Source organism: Temnothorax nylanderi, unplaced genomic scaffold, assembly GCF_030848795.1.
Source record: "Temnothorax nylanderi isolate EJ_2023f unplaced genomic scaffold, tnyl_v1.0 TNYL_tig0003_pilon, whole genome shotgun sequence".
NCBI lineage: Eukaryota > Metazoa > Arthropoda > Insecta > Hymenoptera > Formicidae > Temnothorax > Temnothorax nylanderi.
Window position 1 is genome coordinate 2,118,607 of NW_027249065.1, and position 14,903 is coordinate 2,133,509.

At 41.7% G+C, this 14,903-nt stretch overlaps 3 protein-coding genes across 6 annotated transcripts; 2 read left to right on the forward strand and 1 right to left on the reverse strand.

Moving 5' to 3' along the window:
• Positions 1-863: 863 nt before the first annotated feature.
• On the forward strand, positions 864-6,231 carry LOC139771640 (uncharacterized). 2 transcript variants are annotated; one of them, XM_071704573.1, is made up of 7 exons: positions 864-1,406; positions 2,654-2,716; positions 2,806-2,943; positions 3,508-3,669; positions 3,850-4,147; positions 4,231-4,394; positions 4,475-6,231. In XM_071704573.1, exons 1-7 carry the CDS (start codon positions 1,359-1,361, stop codon positions 5,690-5,692), a joined length of 2,091 nt encoding a protein of 696 aa, XP_071560674.1. In that variant the 5' UTR covers positions 864-1,358; the 3' UTR covers positions 5,693-6,231. The 2 variants fall into 2 exon arrangements, with proteins under 2 accessions (XP_071560674.1, XP_071560679.1); XM_071704578.1 differs by lacking the exon at positions 864-1,406 and adding an exon at positions 1,715-1,832.
• Positions 6,232-6,312: 81 nt separating this feature from the next.
• LOC139771664 (uncharacterized) lies at positions 6,313-10,034 on the forward strand. The gene is made up of 5 exons (XM_071704602.1): positions 6,313-7,465; positions 7,892-8,252; positions 8,645-9,206; positions 9,434-9,659; positions 9,751-10,034. Exons 1-5 carry the CDS (start codon positions 7,385-7,387, stop codon positions 9,937-9,939), a joined length of 1,419 nt encoding a protein of 472 aa, XP_071560703.1. The 5' UTR covers positions 6,313-7,384; the 3' UTR covers positions 9,940-10,034.
• A 32-nt stretch (positions 10,035-10,066) lies between these two features.
• Positions 10,067-14,291, reverse strand: LOC139771669 (SH3 domain-containing protein Dlish-like). Of its 3 annotated transcripts, XM_071704623.1 has the most exons (8): positions 14,011-14,291; positions 13,590-13,854; positions 12,959-13,241; positions 12,649-12,798; positions 11,860-12,092; positions 11,261-11,629; positions 10,757-11,054; positions 10,067-10,581 (listed from the first exon to the last, which is right to left on the reverse strand). In XM_071704623.1, exons 4-8 carry the CDS (start codon positions 12,695-12,697, stop codon positions 10,304-10,306), a joined length of 1,227 nt encoding a protein of 408 aa, XP_071560724.1. In that variant the 5' UTR covers positions 12,698-12,798; positions 12,959-13,241; positions 13,590-13,854; positions 14,011-14,291; the 3' UTR covers positions 10,067-10,303. The 3 variants fall into 3 exon arrangements, with proteins under 3 accessions (XP_071560724.1, XP_071560730.1, XP_071560717.1); XM_071704629.1 differs by having other exon boundaries at positions 10,757-11,018; positions 12,649-13,241; positions 14,011-14,289; XM_071704616.1 differs by having other exon boundaries at positions 12,649-13,241; positions 13,590-14,291.
• Between the last annotated feature and the right edge of the window lie 612 nt (positions 14,292-14,903).

Here is a 14,903-nt window from a genome sequence, read left to right on the forward strand (position 1 = left end):
TTTCTGATCCAATCTTTCGTTCTATATGTTAAACAAGGAAACATTAATAATTCTTTTCGGGTCAACAAAATGATACGAGTATTATTTAGTTTAAGAAATTAATCAGCGATTAATTCAACTAATCGTTTTTGCAGTAAAATTTCCAATTCGTTACCTTCTGACCTGATTACTCTTCCCACATGTCGAACGATAAATAAACAATTCCAGTCACGTTAACGAGACAAGTATTACTTGATAAGTTAATCGCCAGTTAAAATTAAAGTTTCTAATTTTTACTTCTACCAATATAAATTAATTTTAATTTCCTTTTAATCTGTTTCTAATTCTCAGGACTAGAGAGAGAGAGAGAGATAAAAAGTAAGTTAAACCGAGATTAAAGTTAATCTGCATTGGTAGAAATAGACATAAAATTCTCAGAACTAGAAAAATAAAATAAAAAGTAAAGTAAACCGGTTAATGTCCATTTCTTCCAATAAAAATTAACTTTGATTATTCGCAGAACTAGAAAAAGATAAAAACCTATAGAAATACTATAGAAATGAACGCAAGTTAATCGGAGTCGGAGTCGCGGAGCTCGAAGTTTGGAGTCACCCTAACGTATTTGAATCGGTGTTCCCCGCTAATGCTCCGAGCTTAGCGAACATATGTTCCCCTGATAACTCCGCCGATGTCTGGAGAGTACAATCGATCCCCTTCTAAACTAAACTCCTCGAATCGACTCTCGCGCGTACTTAGCCGTCCGCTGGATCTCCCGTCGCAGTGGACACCCGGCTCGCGAATTCCATCGGAAACTACGGGACGGGACGGTCCAATCGACGGGGTGGGGGGGGGGGGGGTGACCGAGGCGCGATTCCATTATGATATGATGATGCGGGTGTAGAATGTAGAATTCATCATCGAGATGCGTCAGCGGTACGCTAATACGCTTATCTCCGCATCACTCCGCATTCCTCGCCAGCACGTTCAGACGCGAGTCGCGTCGATTCGTTCTCGGTTGCTCCCTCCACGTTCTCGTTCCCGTCCGCGCCTAGAGAGAGCCTAGGCCTAGAGACTCCCGTCGCGTCGTGCGTGTTCCGCGTTCCGCTCGTTAACGCGCGCGAGTGTCTCGGTGTCTCGGTCTCGAAGGCTGCCAGTGTTCGCGAGGGCGGTGACTGTCGCGGGATGTAAACACATCCGCGTCGCAGGTCGCAGCTCGAGGAAGACCCGCGGCAGAAAGAGAGAGAGAGAGAGGGAGAGAGGAGACTTCCGACTTCCGACGCGGGACGGGATTTCGCGGCTCGGCGATCATGAGTTGACACGTCGCGCCTCGACGTCGCGCCAGCGTTAAATGCCGCCCGCGCCAGCCGCCGGATGGAGATATGGACGTCGCGGAGGACGCCGAGGCCGCGCTGGACCCGCGCATCCAGGTGAGACGACGCTCTCGGGAGACGCCTCCCGCGTTCCGCTTCGGTCTCCTCGGTACCCCGTTCCCGCGCGCCCGCGGTCCACGCCCGTGCGGCCCGTGGCGTTTTAGGTTAGGTCCCGTCCCGTCCCGTCGCCGCGGTCGCGGTCGCAGTGCCTAACACCGCCTGGTACATTGTCCCACTTTGCTTTCACTTTCCTTCCTTCGCGCGGACGGACGTGGCTGAGAGACGCGAGATGCGCTCGCTCGCGAATGACCTAATCGCGCCTGTCACCTGCCGATGAACGGAGCAACGGAGCCGTTGTTTTGCGAGGAAGTGAGATTCAATCGGGGCAGGGTCCTATCTCTCGAAATACGTTCCTCCTTGGTTTCATTTTTCCTGGGGATATTACATCTAAAAACGAGAAATAAATGATGTAAACATAAATGGGTAAAAATATTCTCTTCTCTGTAATGAAAGAATTTATTTATTGAAAAGATATCAATTTAATTTAGGTATAGCGTGAAATAACGTCTTTGTTTTCATGTACTGGAATTAGAATCGAAATAAAGAACGGTAATTTAAATTCTAATTAGTGCATGTGAAATTCAATTCAGGGAAGAGTCTAGCTCGAGACTCGAGGCGCGTAGGAGGACCTTGGTTTCATTTTTTCTGTAGTATAATATCTAAAGAAAGAAATAAATGACGTGAACGTAAACAAGTATTCTCTTCTCTGTAATGAAATAATTTAATTTAGAGGTACAGCATGAATAAGTAATACCTTTCTTTTTATATACTGGAATTACGAGTTGAAATAAATGACAGTAATTAAATAGTGAACTTGAATTCTAAAAGCTATAGTACAATATATAATTTAAATTCTAATTGTAAGTGAAATTCAATTGGGGAAAAGTTCTATCTCTCGAGACGCTCCTCCCTCCTTTGTTTCATTTTTCCTGTGGAAGAATCTAAAAAAGAGAAATAAATGACTAGAAATTTTCTATTCTCTGTAACGAAATAATTTAATTCTTAATTTAGATATATAGTGTTATAATTGCCTTTTCGTATATTGAAATTACAAATTAAAATAAATGACAGTAATTAAGTAGCGATCTTTAAAGCTTTAAAGCTCATAGCATACGATGTAAATTTTAAGTAGAAAAATTTAGAAGAGTTTGTATTTGACATGATCTCATTTTGGTACTTTAAATTATGTAAATTATGTATAAAGTATATAAAATAACATCTTATAGGATAAATTTGTTTTCTAGATCGAGTTGGAGAACTTGAACAATGCAGCAGACAATATTAATAAGCTGGAGACTGAATTGGATGTAAGAAATAGTATTTTATTTTGTTTGTAATGTACAGGATGAACAGTGTATATATTTGCAATATTTATTTAATCTTAATTAATTTTTAGGAAGCCCACACTGCTTTTGGGCAGCTCCTTTCGGATACAACAAGGAGGCTGAAAGAAATTACGGATAAACTGGGCACTAGCTGCATTGAAAAGGCAAGATGTTATTACGAAGCACTGGAGATGGCTCATCAAGCTCAGGTAGAGAGTCTAGTCTCAAATCTGATTTTATTGTGTCACAAAATAATAGTATAAAAATGTATATATTGAGTTATGTAGAATTTTAGTAAATTCAGTAAATGTTTTCAATGGCTTCAAATGTTTCACAATGCTCTCAAAGAGAACTGCTATTGAACGCATGGCGAGATTACCACACGCTGCGCGTTCTACTCTGATGCTTGCTTTAATAGCGACGTGAATGAGCATATCCTGCTATGCCCGATTGAAATTCCTCTCGTGCTGATTTAATGGATCGCGCTTGTAATTAAAGTAAAGCTTTATAAATTCAATATATACCGAAAGTTGTAACTTATTTATATTATTTATTTTAATACAGCTCATTAATGAATTTTGATACATTTATATGATTTATACGTATAACGGTGAGAAATTTATAATTATCTTATTGTTTGAACATAACATTTCATGTTTAAGGTAACCTGCCATTATAAATTAACACCAGTTTTGCATTAAGCGATTTGAATTACAATTAACCAAACTGTTATGTAAGTGAAGCAATGAAACATTTCCTCTTGCAATTTACAGGTGCAGTGTCAGCAGCAGGCGCAGCTATTTCAAAGAGCCAGCGAAATTCACGCAGCGGCGAAGGAAACAGTCGCCCTGGCCGAAGCGCGATTCATGTCTCATCAGCATGAGTGGAATTTTGACCAGGCATGGCAGGATATGCTCAATCATGCTACTATTAAAGTAAGTATAAGAGTTAGAACGCACAGCACGGTGACCGTGTAATTTTGAAAGTATTGCGAAACATTTAGAACGATAAAAATATCCTATATTTTATTTATTCATTTTTGTTCCACGTTAAGTAATTTATCATTCGTCAAGAAAAATAATAGCAAATAAAATTAAATAATGTTTTTTATCGAGGTCATGGACGCGGACAATCAAAAGGCGGAGTGCGGTCGAGAACATCACAGACGGGCGATGCTGTTCCACGACGCCGAGAAAAGGCTATTGCATTTGGAGGAGAAGCATCGAAATGCAATAATAAAAGCGAGACCGTACTTTGAGGTGAAGACCCAGTGCGATCAGATGCTGGCGACGCAGAAGGACAGAGTAGAGTACCTGCAGCAAGCTGTTAAGGAAGCCAAACGTAATTATGCAACGAGTCTCCGGACGTTGGAAGAAATTAGTAATCAGATACACCAGCAACGAAGAGATTACGGTAGGGTGAAATATATTTTAGAAATATATGAAATAAAAGTTTCTTCTTTTTTTTTTTGGTAAATATAAATATTTGTATTTTAGATATCGTGGCTAATGGACCGCGAGAACCTGGCGTCGGTGCCGAGCTCATTGGTTCAGACACACGCCAGAAGTATAAGAACGAGTTTAATGATTCCGACAGTCACAAAATATCTCCCATTAGATATAACGAAAACGGGAACAACGAAAAACTGCACGATATCGAAGTGAGTAAAATATATGAAGATTAATCTCGTGCAAAGCATTAAAATTGTCGTTTTCTATCGCCATTATCTAAAATTTACAGAAGTCTTGTTCGACGAAGAATGATGCGGAACATCTTGACAAGAGATCCGTCGACGGCAGCGAGAGCAAGTTCACGCAATGGGAGCTCGAGTTGCAAGCCAGTGTGGAAAAATTGAATCGCTTGTCGATCGAGAATTCGTTACATGTCGAGGAGCGCAATGCACAAAGTTCTTCCGATCTGCGATCTGACACGATTGAAGTCAACACCGTGAACGGGACGTGCTACGATCCTTTATCTGGAGTCGAACTGTCTAAAACGCGTAATTTAAATCATTTTTCAAGATCGACTGGAAATCCGGGGACTTTCGAAAGGGACAGATTTAGCAGATCGAACTTGCTCAAATCGGGCTCGACGATCGATTCGACGACGGCGTTACGCGGCGCGTCGGCGCTCGCTTTAAAGAGCAATACTTCGAAATCATTGAACAGTAGTCCAGTGAATAGAGGTACGTCTAATTTCGAGAATAGGATCACCGAGAAAGCGGGAAGCGCAGGTATATCGAAATACGTGCCAAACAGAATCTCTCAATTCAATATTAAGGATAGGAAAACACAGAGCAGCTGGGACATTAACGCCCCTAACAATGCCGACGTGGATGCTACGAGGGAGGAACCGGGAAGAGATAGACATAGTAATACGAACGATACTTTAGCCAATAAGAGCCACGTACAACTTGCGAATTTACGTATCGCGCAAGTTTCTAATATCGAGTTCCTGCCTGCGGAATCTAGTTCATCGGGACGTCACGTCGCAGCGTCTCCCGGCGTCAGCCAACACTCGACGAACTCGCAGGGCGATGTCGCATTCTTGCAATCACGATCTAGCTCTAGTATTCCGCAAAAGAGTGCGTCATGCAGTGCCAATTCCAGTCCGATAAAACGAAAGAACCTATTAATATCGTCCGCCAGATCCTTGGATACCGGGAGCGCGGACCAGCTCGACAAAGGTTCTATTTCCAAAAAGATCGCGAGTAATACCGCCAGTATTAAAGAGTTACCGTTACTATCGCTCTTCGGACAAACGTCCGCGTTATCAGCGGCGCTCAGAAGCAAGAGTAGCAGCATGATCAATTTGGACAGTAAACAAAACCTGAAGACGCTGCTGGACAACACTCGTCTGGGCAATATACAGGCGATCAGCGCGGAGAGATTGGCGAACGTGAGGCAAAAGTTGGTCAACGATTGTCCGGAGGCGAAGACGGGCAATGTTAAGAAATAAGTACAAGAATATGATAAAATATCGTATCACTTACCGATAAGTGATTTCTGCGTTTAACCACGTGTGTAAGTATAGAATTGTTATTGTCGTTCACAAGAAGTTCGGAAATGAATGAAACGTGCAGGAATGAAACGTTGTAGCAACGTAACTAACGACATTCTGAAACAATTTCGCGTTTTCAAAGAGTTACGAAAGACATTTCTGTAGCTTTGCTGTAGATTATACAGCAGCTAGTTATTGAATGTATGCTGCAACGTTAATTAATGATATGTATTATACAAATCGGATTTTAGTTAGGTATTAAGTTAACTATTAATACTTGTATTGAAACTAAACGTAATCACAGCATTGCGATCAAAATATGTGATCATTGAGGTATCAGCACGGATTAATTAAATATAAATCTACCCGCTCAGTCCCAATTAGGCATATTACCTGCTGTTAAAAATCGACCAGGCGATGTACGCATCGTATCGTTTACTATTTTCTAATCTTTTAATATGTGCATTTTTAATAAAACACGTGTTTCTTAACAAGCATCCATGTGTACCTTATTCACGCGACCGATTACTCTCGCGGTATTTAGTATATTAAAAAAAAACTTTAAATTTTGCGAGATACGCTGCTTTTTTACGATCGCAATGTAAAGGCTTCGGCGACGATTATCGGCCTGCTGTTAATTCATAAATTCAAGAGAGCTGTATCATAGATAACCGATATCTACATATCGGACATATTTCGCACAAACATGCAGATAAATATCGAGGCAGAACGCATCGATTGTAGCAACGAGCACGAAAGCTAAAGGTCAATGGCTTTATATCGCGTATCGTTTTTCCAGTGTAAAAAAACAAGACTTCTATATAAGTTAAGGCTGAACGATTTTTAAGACCCGCAGGAGGAAAGCACGATGAGTCGAATTTTCTTATAGCGATATTGCGGCAGATATCATTGCGGCTTGTTTCTTCTTTGTTCCGAGAAACGTCAAGATGGCCTTATACATCTGATCTAAATACCGTGGCGTATCGAGCATTTTCTGGCTCTGACGAGTGTAAATTCTCTTGAACTAAATTACAGCGAAATTAAGAACGCTTGTCAATTGGAGTTCAATCGGTCGTCAAATAGATCATTGCATCACGAGTCACTTCGGAAATCCAAAAAAGTCCGTCTACAATATCTCGCCCCTATAATATCTTAATAATCTCTTTTAAATTCCGCAGTAATTGTCAAGGAGAGAAAATTAGCTCGTTGGATCTGGGTAAGCTCAGTGATAAGCAATAATGCTTTATGACAAATTGTTTGGCTAATTTGGGGCCATTAGCGACGTTATCTGAGAATACAATAGCGAGTACGGATAATAAAACTATAATTTTTCAATTAGTATTAAGTGGGTATTAATTTTAGCTCTAATTAAGAGTTTAATTATAAAGATACGTAATGTGTTGAAAATAACGAAGTCACGAGGAGAAATGTGTGATCATTGCTAAATATAAAATAATCAATAATTTTATGCAAGAGAAAGAAGCGCATTCATAAAGATTATATGTTTTGTAGACGCAAGTCGAGTTTCAGACACCGGAAATTACAATTTTGCACATCACGCGAACAGACGCTCGTGGCGAAGATCGGCCGATCGCGGAGACACGCGTCATCGACGAAAGGTTATCAAAATTGTGATAAGAGCGGCCGAAGATGCTTCGCGAAGAAACGGACGAGAGGGTTGATTATAGAACCGCCAAAGCCGACGGCCACGTGATAAATAATCACCGCAAGGCATGTGATATCTGTACGCACGAGACTGCGAACAAAGACGCAAATCGCAATCGGTTATCACAGAATTCACTCGATAAGGGAGATTGTAGATCCTCAATTTTAACAGATTTTTTTGCAAATATGCCAACATATTTTTCAATCAATCATAATTACGAACACAGTTCCCTTTAACATCAGAAGTAAATTCTGTAAAGTATAGAGAGACTAGCCTATTTTTTGCAAAAGAATTATTTACCGATATTAACTGTACATAAAATTAATAATTATTTTGATAAATTTATTTGCGGTAATTAATACTGTGAGTTCAAATCGAGATTAATGATTCTGTTTGCTTGAATATACCAACAATTACCAAATTAACGCTTATCATTTGAGATAAAAAGAAATATCGTAGGAATTAATTTATCTCCATCTATCGAATTGTAGGGATTAAATTATCTTCATCTCGTTCGAAAGTATTCGGATAACGAAAGCAGAGTGCAGAAAAGAAAGGAAATCTCTAGCGAGGCTACGGAGGATGAGGCGGAAGATGAAGAACGGAGAGTCGACGAAGACCGGAGTGAGGAGGAAGATACAAAAGTTCAGAAAGTAGATACAAACCAAGAAAAAGAAGAAGCGAACGAAAACGAGCAGGAAGCTGGGCAGATTGGGCAGTGCGCGATTTGTCACATTATCATCGACGACGCGAATCTCGGAGGAAGCGTCACCGATTCTGAGCAGGATCCACGCTGGTCCGAGGGCTATTTGTTGTGTCAACGTTGCGTACGAAACTTTTCAATCCAAACAGGTCGATAAAATGTCCATCTTAACTATCATTAGATGTAGAAACCTAAAGGTTGTAAGAGAAAGTTGTAAGATTTTCATAGAGAAAATATTCTATTCAACTTCCTATCAACGTCATACACACAACAGTCTCTTTAGTCTCTTTAAAAAAATTATACCTTTAATCAAATAGTCTTGCAGCCAGTACTTATTTCTTCCTGCGTTGCAAGAAGAATCAATGTTATAAAAAAAATAAGAAAAAATCTTTAGAATATCATAACATTTCTAAATAATGAATCAAGTGACGATATCTAATTAATCAGCGCAAGACGGTCGCCAAACATGCGCTTAATTGTCGTTAGATTTTTGAAAAAAAAACTAAACATTTCCTAAAAAGAAAGATATATCCCTTTATAGATACGGAGCCGCCTCAGCCTCAAAGATCGCACGCGAGTTTCTTCCAGGGCAGAGGCAACGATCGCGGCGATCGCATACGTTTGAGGACGTGCAACCCGCGTCGCGATCAGTGGACTTGCAACTTCAATAAGACGACGCCCGTCGAGGCGAATAACGAGACTTTAGACTGCGAATCGGACGTTTCGTACGTCGCCGGTCGCGATCGAGGCAATTCGCGACGGGAGGAGGAAACGAAAAGCTGCGAAAGACAGTGCCAACAGCAACACAGTTATTGCGATCTGATGACGAGGAGAAATAGCGCAGCGGATCGATACACTTCCGAGATTAAGGTCAAAAGTTCCTCCGTCGACTGCTCCCGTAGACCCATACGTTGCCCACGCCTAGACTGCTCGGTGAACGTCGCCTTCTCAGCGCTCACCCATCACTTCCTCTTCGACCATCCCGAGGTGCCTATTCTCAGCGTTGAGCCCGGCGCCGAGAGCACGCTCATCGTCAGCTACGGAGCTCTCTCTTGCAATTCCAGTCGATGTCTAGCTCTCTTACTGGTGTCCGGAAAGCTCTCGTTAGTAAAAATATCGTCGTATAAACATTGCACAGAGATGGTGCATTCGATATACATATTTCCTAAAACAAATGATTTTTTTTTAAATAAAAAATGTACAAAGAATTGGTTTTCGATTGATTTAAAATTAAAAAAGAAAGACGATAAACGTATAATATTCGCGATTAATATTGATTATAAAAGCGCCTAAGTCAATCACTAATCGCAGAAATTTCTATAACAATAAGAGATTCCTCAGCGAGACTGTTCGGTGGCATTCAAATAAATCCCAAGTATCGGAATCGGTTGCCTCTGCCGGTGTTGGCAGCGCGTTTGCACAGCAGTCGTAATTACGCGTGTTGCAAGGAAGTGCACGCCGGCGGAGAAGGTCAGGGTGAGAAAGACATGATCATCGCCTGGGTAGCGGGATTAGACGTCGGCGATACAGCTGACAGACTTCGATGTAGCATCCAGGTATACGTTAGATCGATTCGCGCGCGTAAGACGAAGACGTCGTATCAATGCTTAAAGATGGATAATGACATTTGAATGGTTTAACTGACAGGCCGTCGACAGCATCGAAAACGGGGGATTCCGATCGCTTACGTACACGGGCCCTGTGACCTCCCTGAGAGCCGCCCAATGTCCACGTGACGTCTTCTTAGCTGGCGACTGTATAGTTCTCCACGAGGGATTGATCAGCCATATCACTTCCGGCTGTACCAGTCTCAATGTAAATGTTATTGTGCACTAAACTTGTTAACACGTATATATCCTTGTGTCTTAAGTAACTGTCTTGAAAAAATGTAAGCCCGTCCAATATAAATTGCAAGGAACATGCAGGAAAAATGGGTAAAGTGAATGAAAGACCTAACGTTGCGTTTCGTATTACGCGCAATCTCTCGTTTATTTCTTAAAAATATCCTCCATTAGCCTAAATTCACCTTACTTTTCGCATCATCCGGTCAGAAATCTCATTGGTCGTAGGTATTTAAATAAAATATTAATTTTCTCGCTCTTTACATATACTTGATGACATACAATAGATAAAAGGATGGTATTGCGAACTTACTGGAAGCAGTAAAGGCAAGTTTTTTTCCCTTTTCTAACAGTCCGAATTATAAACTAGTCATAGCAGGGGGTCGCGCGTACGCTTTGGGAATGAAACCGTACTTGCGAGTCTTGGGCGCGTAAGCCCAAAGCCAGCCGTCCACCGTTTGATTTCCCAGATCTGCATATATCCAATCGGCCCGTTTCACCGATAGATCATCCGGCGCCTGCGCCTTGTAATCGTAAAGCACCACTAATTCCGTGCCGGTCGTCTCGTCCCGGAAATCTCGCACTCCTTTTTGCTGCAATGACTCGCCTCCCGGTATATTGCCCCCCGTACCTTTGCCTGCAAGATGGATATTGTTAATACAAGTCGATAATGGAAATTATGGAAAATCGATAACAATTGTAGTCCTACTAGAACTCCTACAAAACTCCATCGAAGTCTATCATTGATCTATATGTATATCCTAGCAAATCTTTCCAAGATTTATTTTTCGATGATTCAATAAAGAGCCAACCTGGACTGTGAGCCTCTGCGGACGCTGTATTTGTAGTGGCAGTGGTGGCCATTGTGGTGGCGTAAGAATTAAGAACGTGACCAGGATAAACGAAACCGGACGGTACGAAACCCTCGTTGCCGTCGCAATGTCGGAGCACCCAGAACCAATCTGGATCGTCGCGATTCAGCACGGTCACGAATTCGCCCCTCTCAACGCTGAGGTCGTTCTCGTCCCGCGCCACGAACGTGTAAAGAACGATGTATCTTCCGGCTGATGGATCCTGCGGGACGCACAGTAGAATTTCTCGCTGATGAGTCTTCGTCAAACAAGATTAACGAGTGCCATAATGAATTCCTAATTCACAACCATCAATACTTTATTCAAAAAAATTAAAAATTTTTAATATCGGGAAGATACGAATTTTAATTGAGGATCCGGATTTATATTTTTAACGCTCGGAGAGAGAGAGATATATTAAATTGGGCGTTAGGCATTTTTATAGTACTTCGGCCAGTCAACTACCTTGAAGAAGGGATGTACGTCCGGCTGGGATGATATAGTCTGTATGGAATTCTGGGACTGCGTGATGTTAGAGCGATTGACGTTGACATCCGCGGTGGTGATGTTATTTCGCGCGTAGCTCTCGCAATCCGAGGCTGATCCGGTATCGGTCTGTTGCGTCTCCTGCAGACGGCCCGTGCTGAGAAGATCGCATTCGTTTTCGCTGGACCGCGGCAGCTTCTTCTTCACGTTGTTCAAACTGGCCAGCGTCAATTCCGCCAGCTGCGACGTGTACGGGGCGCAATACGAGTGCGGCACGAAGCCCTCCATACGCGTGTCAGCCGCTATTACGTACACCCAATCGTTTTCCCTGTAAAGCACGTTTACTACCTGAAACGTAAAGGTTCCGATATTAGTACTATCTTTTTTTTTTTCTAACGAATACATCGTTTCGTTTTTATCGTTTGCGATTGTATAATTTTTTATGTGGGCAAAGGTGAGGTGAAAAAATTGCATGTATTATAGAAATTGCTACGTGTGTTGTAAGTATACAAATAGCACACAGCTTGTAATACGTGATTTAACAAAGAAGAGAACAATTCTGTAAATTAATCGCTGACCTGGCCCCTTTTGACTTGAAGTTCATCGTCCACGCAGGGGGTAAAGTCATGCACAATGACCATTTTACTGTCCGGAGAGAGTCCATTCTCCTTTTCAATGCCGACCCTCACAAGGGTCTCAATGCTCGCGCTTCCAGTTATCCGACCAGGCGGCAATGGCACTCTGGTGCCCAAACCAAGTCCCGTGCCTCCCGTCCCACAGTCTTTCTCCAAATTAAAGTTGTGTGTTCCGGCTATTTGGAATTAGCAATTTATCATAAATGCAAGTAAATTTACATACAACTTAAAAATAAAATAAAATTGATGCCGCTAAGAATTTTACAAAATTTCATACAATTTTTTAAATAATAAAATTATATCTGAAAGAGAGAAAGAAGGATCCTTAAGATTACGAGAAGAATTATTTCTGACGTATGCTTGCAAGACACAGCAACAAAAATTATTTCAATCACGATGTGAAAATTGCTTTTACAAGGCGCACTTCGGAAAAGCGACAGTAATAGCAATCGACTTTAAAATAGACGCTTTTTCGTGGAGGCGATCTCGCATTTTCCGACGGAGAGAAAAATCGGAAGTCGCGCGTAATCGGTGCATGAACTCGGCCCGGCTCGCTCTTCGCGGAGGCTATACGGCGTGGCCGAAGCTGCATAACCGGTCCCGAGCAACAGGTGATCGGGCCGAATGTGACAACTGGCCCTCGCGACCGAACTGCCATGCCCTCGGTCTTCCCTTCACTCTCCGTCTCGCTTGCTCTTTCTCTCGCTCTCTTTCTGCGACTCGTTCACTTACGTTTCTTCTTCTTTCCGCGACGTATGCGTACAGGGCACAGAAAGGCCATTCTGCGGGTCGTTCACGGAGCTCGCTCCGAAAATTCTCACATCTCCAACGCGGCGACCATCCGCCTCCTGCGGAATGCGCGCGTCCGATCTCTCGCCGCGGCTGTATATATATATATATATATATATTATATATATGTATATATGTATGTGTTACACTGAGGAGATCCACGCGGAAGGACGCGGTGCCGAGGGAGGAGAATGTCTCAGGTTGAAACTGAAATCTGGCCGTCACGCGACCGCGCTGGAACCGAGGCACACACCTTCCGCAACGGCGATCGGACGCGCTCTCCGCGTTCCCTTCCGTTCACCGTCGGGTTCTCACGGGTCCTCAGGGGCCCAGGACACCACAATCGCGAATTAATCCTGGACACGGCAGGTAGAGAGCGCTACGGGATGATGATATGAGACCCGTGGCCGGTTCCCGTTAAATTTTCATGACTCGGACGAGATCGACACTATGCTGAGCATAGCATATACTCCTTGAGACTTGAGAAGACCAGAGAAGACTCACATCAGATAAACGACCTGAAGATATTGTGGGCACTAAAAATATAATACGTACTCTCGTTAGTATATAGGGGCAAATGGAATAATAATAATAATTTATATGTAAATGATAGAGATAAAAATGAAAATATAAATTGGTAATAACAAGGAATTTGCTTTAAAAGAATCTTATCTTTATATTGTTCAAGAATGGCTGCAATATGCTTTTCTTTTAGTTTACTCTTTTATTTTCCTTTTGCTTTGCCTTTAATTTGTAAATAGACATCTTCGTAAGAAAAATATAGACACTGATAAGTCCCAAGCAAATTGCAACAGGTAGAAAGCAGATTCGAATAAAAAGTGGTATCTACTTCGCATAATAAGTTTATTATAACTATAGCTTACCAGCTATGAGCTTGCAAACGAGAGTATCCGTTGAACGCGCATACTGCTAGATTTCTGCCGTTAATCCGTTAATTAAATTGTTTTACTTGATCTTCGCTGTCAATCCGCCGTCAATAACTCTCGCTGTAATTCCACCGACAATATTCCACATAAGTTCTGCATCAAAACCACAATTTTTCTACTGAAAAAAATTTGTAGCAGACGTTGTAAAGTCTATAATTTTCGACTGACTCGGCTGTTCTGGTTAGATTTTTACTCGGAGAGCCTAGAAAATGTAGACATGCAAGAAGATAAATATCTATTATGTCATTTTATCTTTGGGTCTGTTTTCTATTACCGAACTGGCTCTGCGCTTGTTCAGCAGAGTTTATCTTTTTCACTCCACATTGGAAGGAAAAAGATGAACTGCGCTTTAGAATACCTGCATTTATGTAAATTTATCTCCACTCATCTCTCTCAATTCTCTCCCTTTCACTCCCTCTCCTTCTCTTTCTCTTTCTCTCATTCCAAGACAAAGAGGTTAAGCGAGGGAGGCTGTGAACACGTGTCTCTCGAGCTTCGAAAAATCGCCGGAGTTATCAGGATAACAGGATGAGCGAGGAGGTTATGCGAGAGGTGGCAGGAATAAAATTCGATTCGAATCTCTCCGCGCTCCTACTGAAGTTGCCCTCGATCGTCTCCAATGTCACGTTAACCAACCTCAAAATCTCAAAATTCGGATTTGCAGCTCACTTCACCTCTTCCGAATTATAGTTCCCTAGAGGGCGCGAAATTTGAATCGGACCTGACTCGTGCCACCTCTCGTAACCTCCTCGCCCTTTCTGTTCTCCTGATAACTTCGACGATTTTTGGACGGCATCGAGAGCCACGTGTTTCGCAACTCTCGTCTAACCTCCTTCCTTAATTGGCGTAGACAAAGAGAAAAGCTACGTAAATACATATACTATATAAAGCGTAATTCGAAATGGAATAATTATAATCCTAGTGAAAAATAAAGATTTTATTTAGAATAAATGATCTTGCTGTAAAAATCGTCTTTCGTATATTCAAATATTTAGTAGCATTTCTTTAAATATATCTGAATAAAGAATAAGATAATGTAATAAAAAGAAATGAAAAATAGAAAGCAACCCAGTTAGCAGAGTCACGTCAAATGACGTATTAATAACTCTTAATGACGTCTCTAACGTCAACAATACGTAATTAAGACGCGTTTAAACGGCGTCCTGCTACCTGGAAATAATAAGTACGGCTAAGTACCTAATAATTATCTTTTTCCAATTAAATTTCTTGTTTAACGAAAGGGTTTACTAT

Bases quoted from the DNA above. Each gene is read 5' to 3' on its own strand.
- LOC139771640 (XM_071704573.1), top strand. From the start codon at position 1,359: ATGGACGTCGCGGAGGACGCCGAGGCCGCGCTGGACCCGCGCATCCAG. The intron at 1,407-2,653 runs GTGAGACGACGC...TTTGTTTTCTAG, and splicing joins CGCTGGACCCGCGCATCCAG to ATCGAGTTGGAGAACTTGAA. The intron at 4,148-4,230 runs GTAGGGTGAAAT...TTTGTATTTTAG, and splicing joins CCAGCAACGAAGAGATTACG to ATATCGTGGCTAATGGACCG.
- LOC139771669 (XM_071704623.1), bottom strand. From the start codon at position 12,697: ATGGCCTTTCTGTGCCCTGTACGCATACGTCGCGGAAAGAAGAAGAAA. The intron at 12,093-12,648 runs GTAAGTGAACGA...AATTCCAAATAG, and splicing joins TCGCGGAAAGAAGAAGAAAC to CCGGAACACACAACTTTAAT. The intron at 11,055-11,260 runs GTAGTTGACTGG...TGTTTGACGAAG, and splicing joins ACGTACATCCCTTCTTCAAG to ACTCATCAGCGAGAAATTCT.
- LOC139771664 (XM_071704602.1), top strand. From the start codon at position 7,385: ATGCTTCGCGAAGAAACGGACGAGAGGGTTGATTATAGAACCGCCAAA. The intron at 7,466-7,891 runs GCATGTGATATC...ATCGAATTGTAG, and splicing joins TGATAAATAATCACCGCAAG to GGATTAAATTATCTTCATCT. The intron at 8,253-8,644 runs GTCGATAAAATG...ATCCCTTTATAG, and splicing joins AAACTTTTCAATCCAAACAG to ATACGGAGCCGCCTCAGCCT.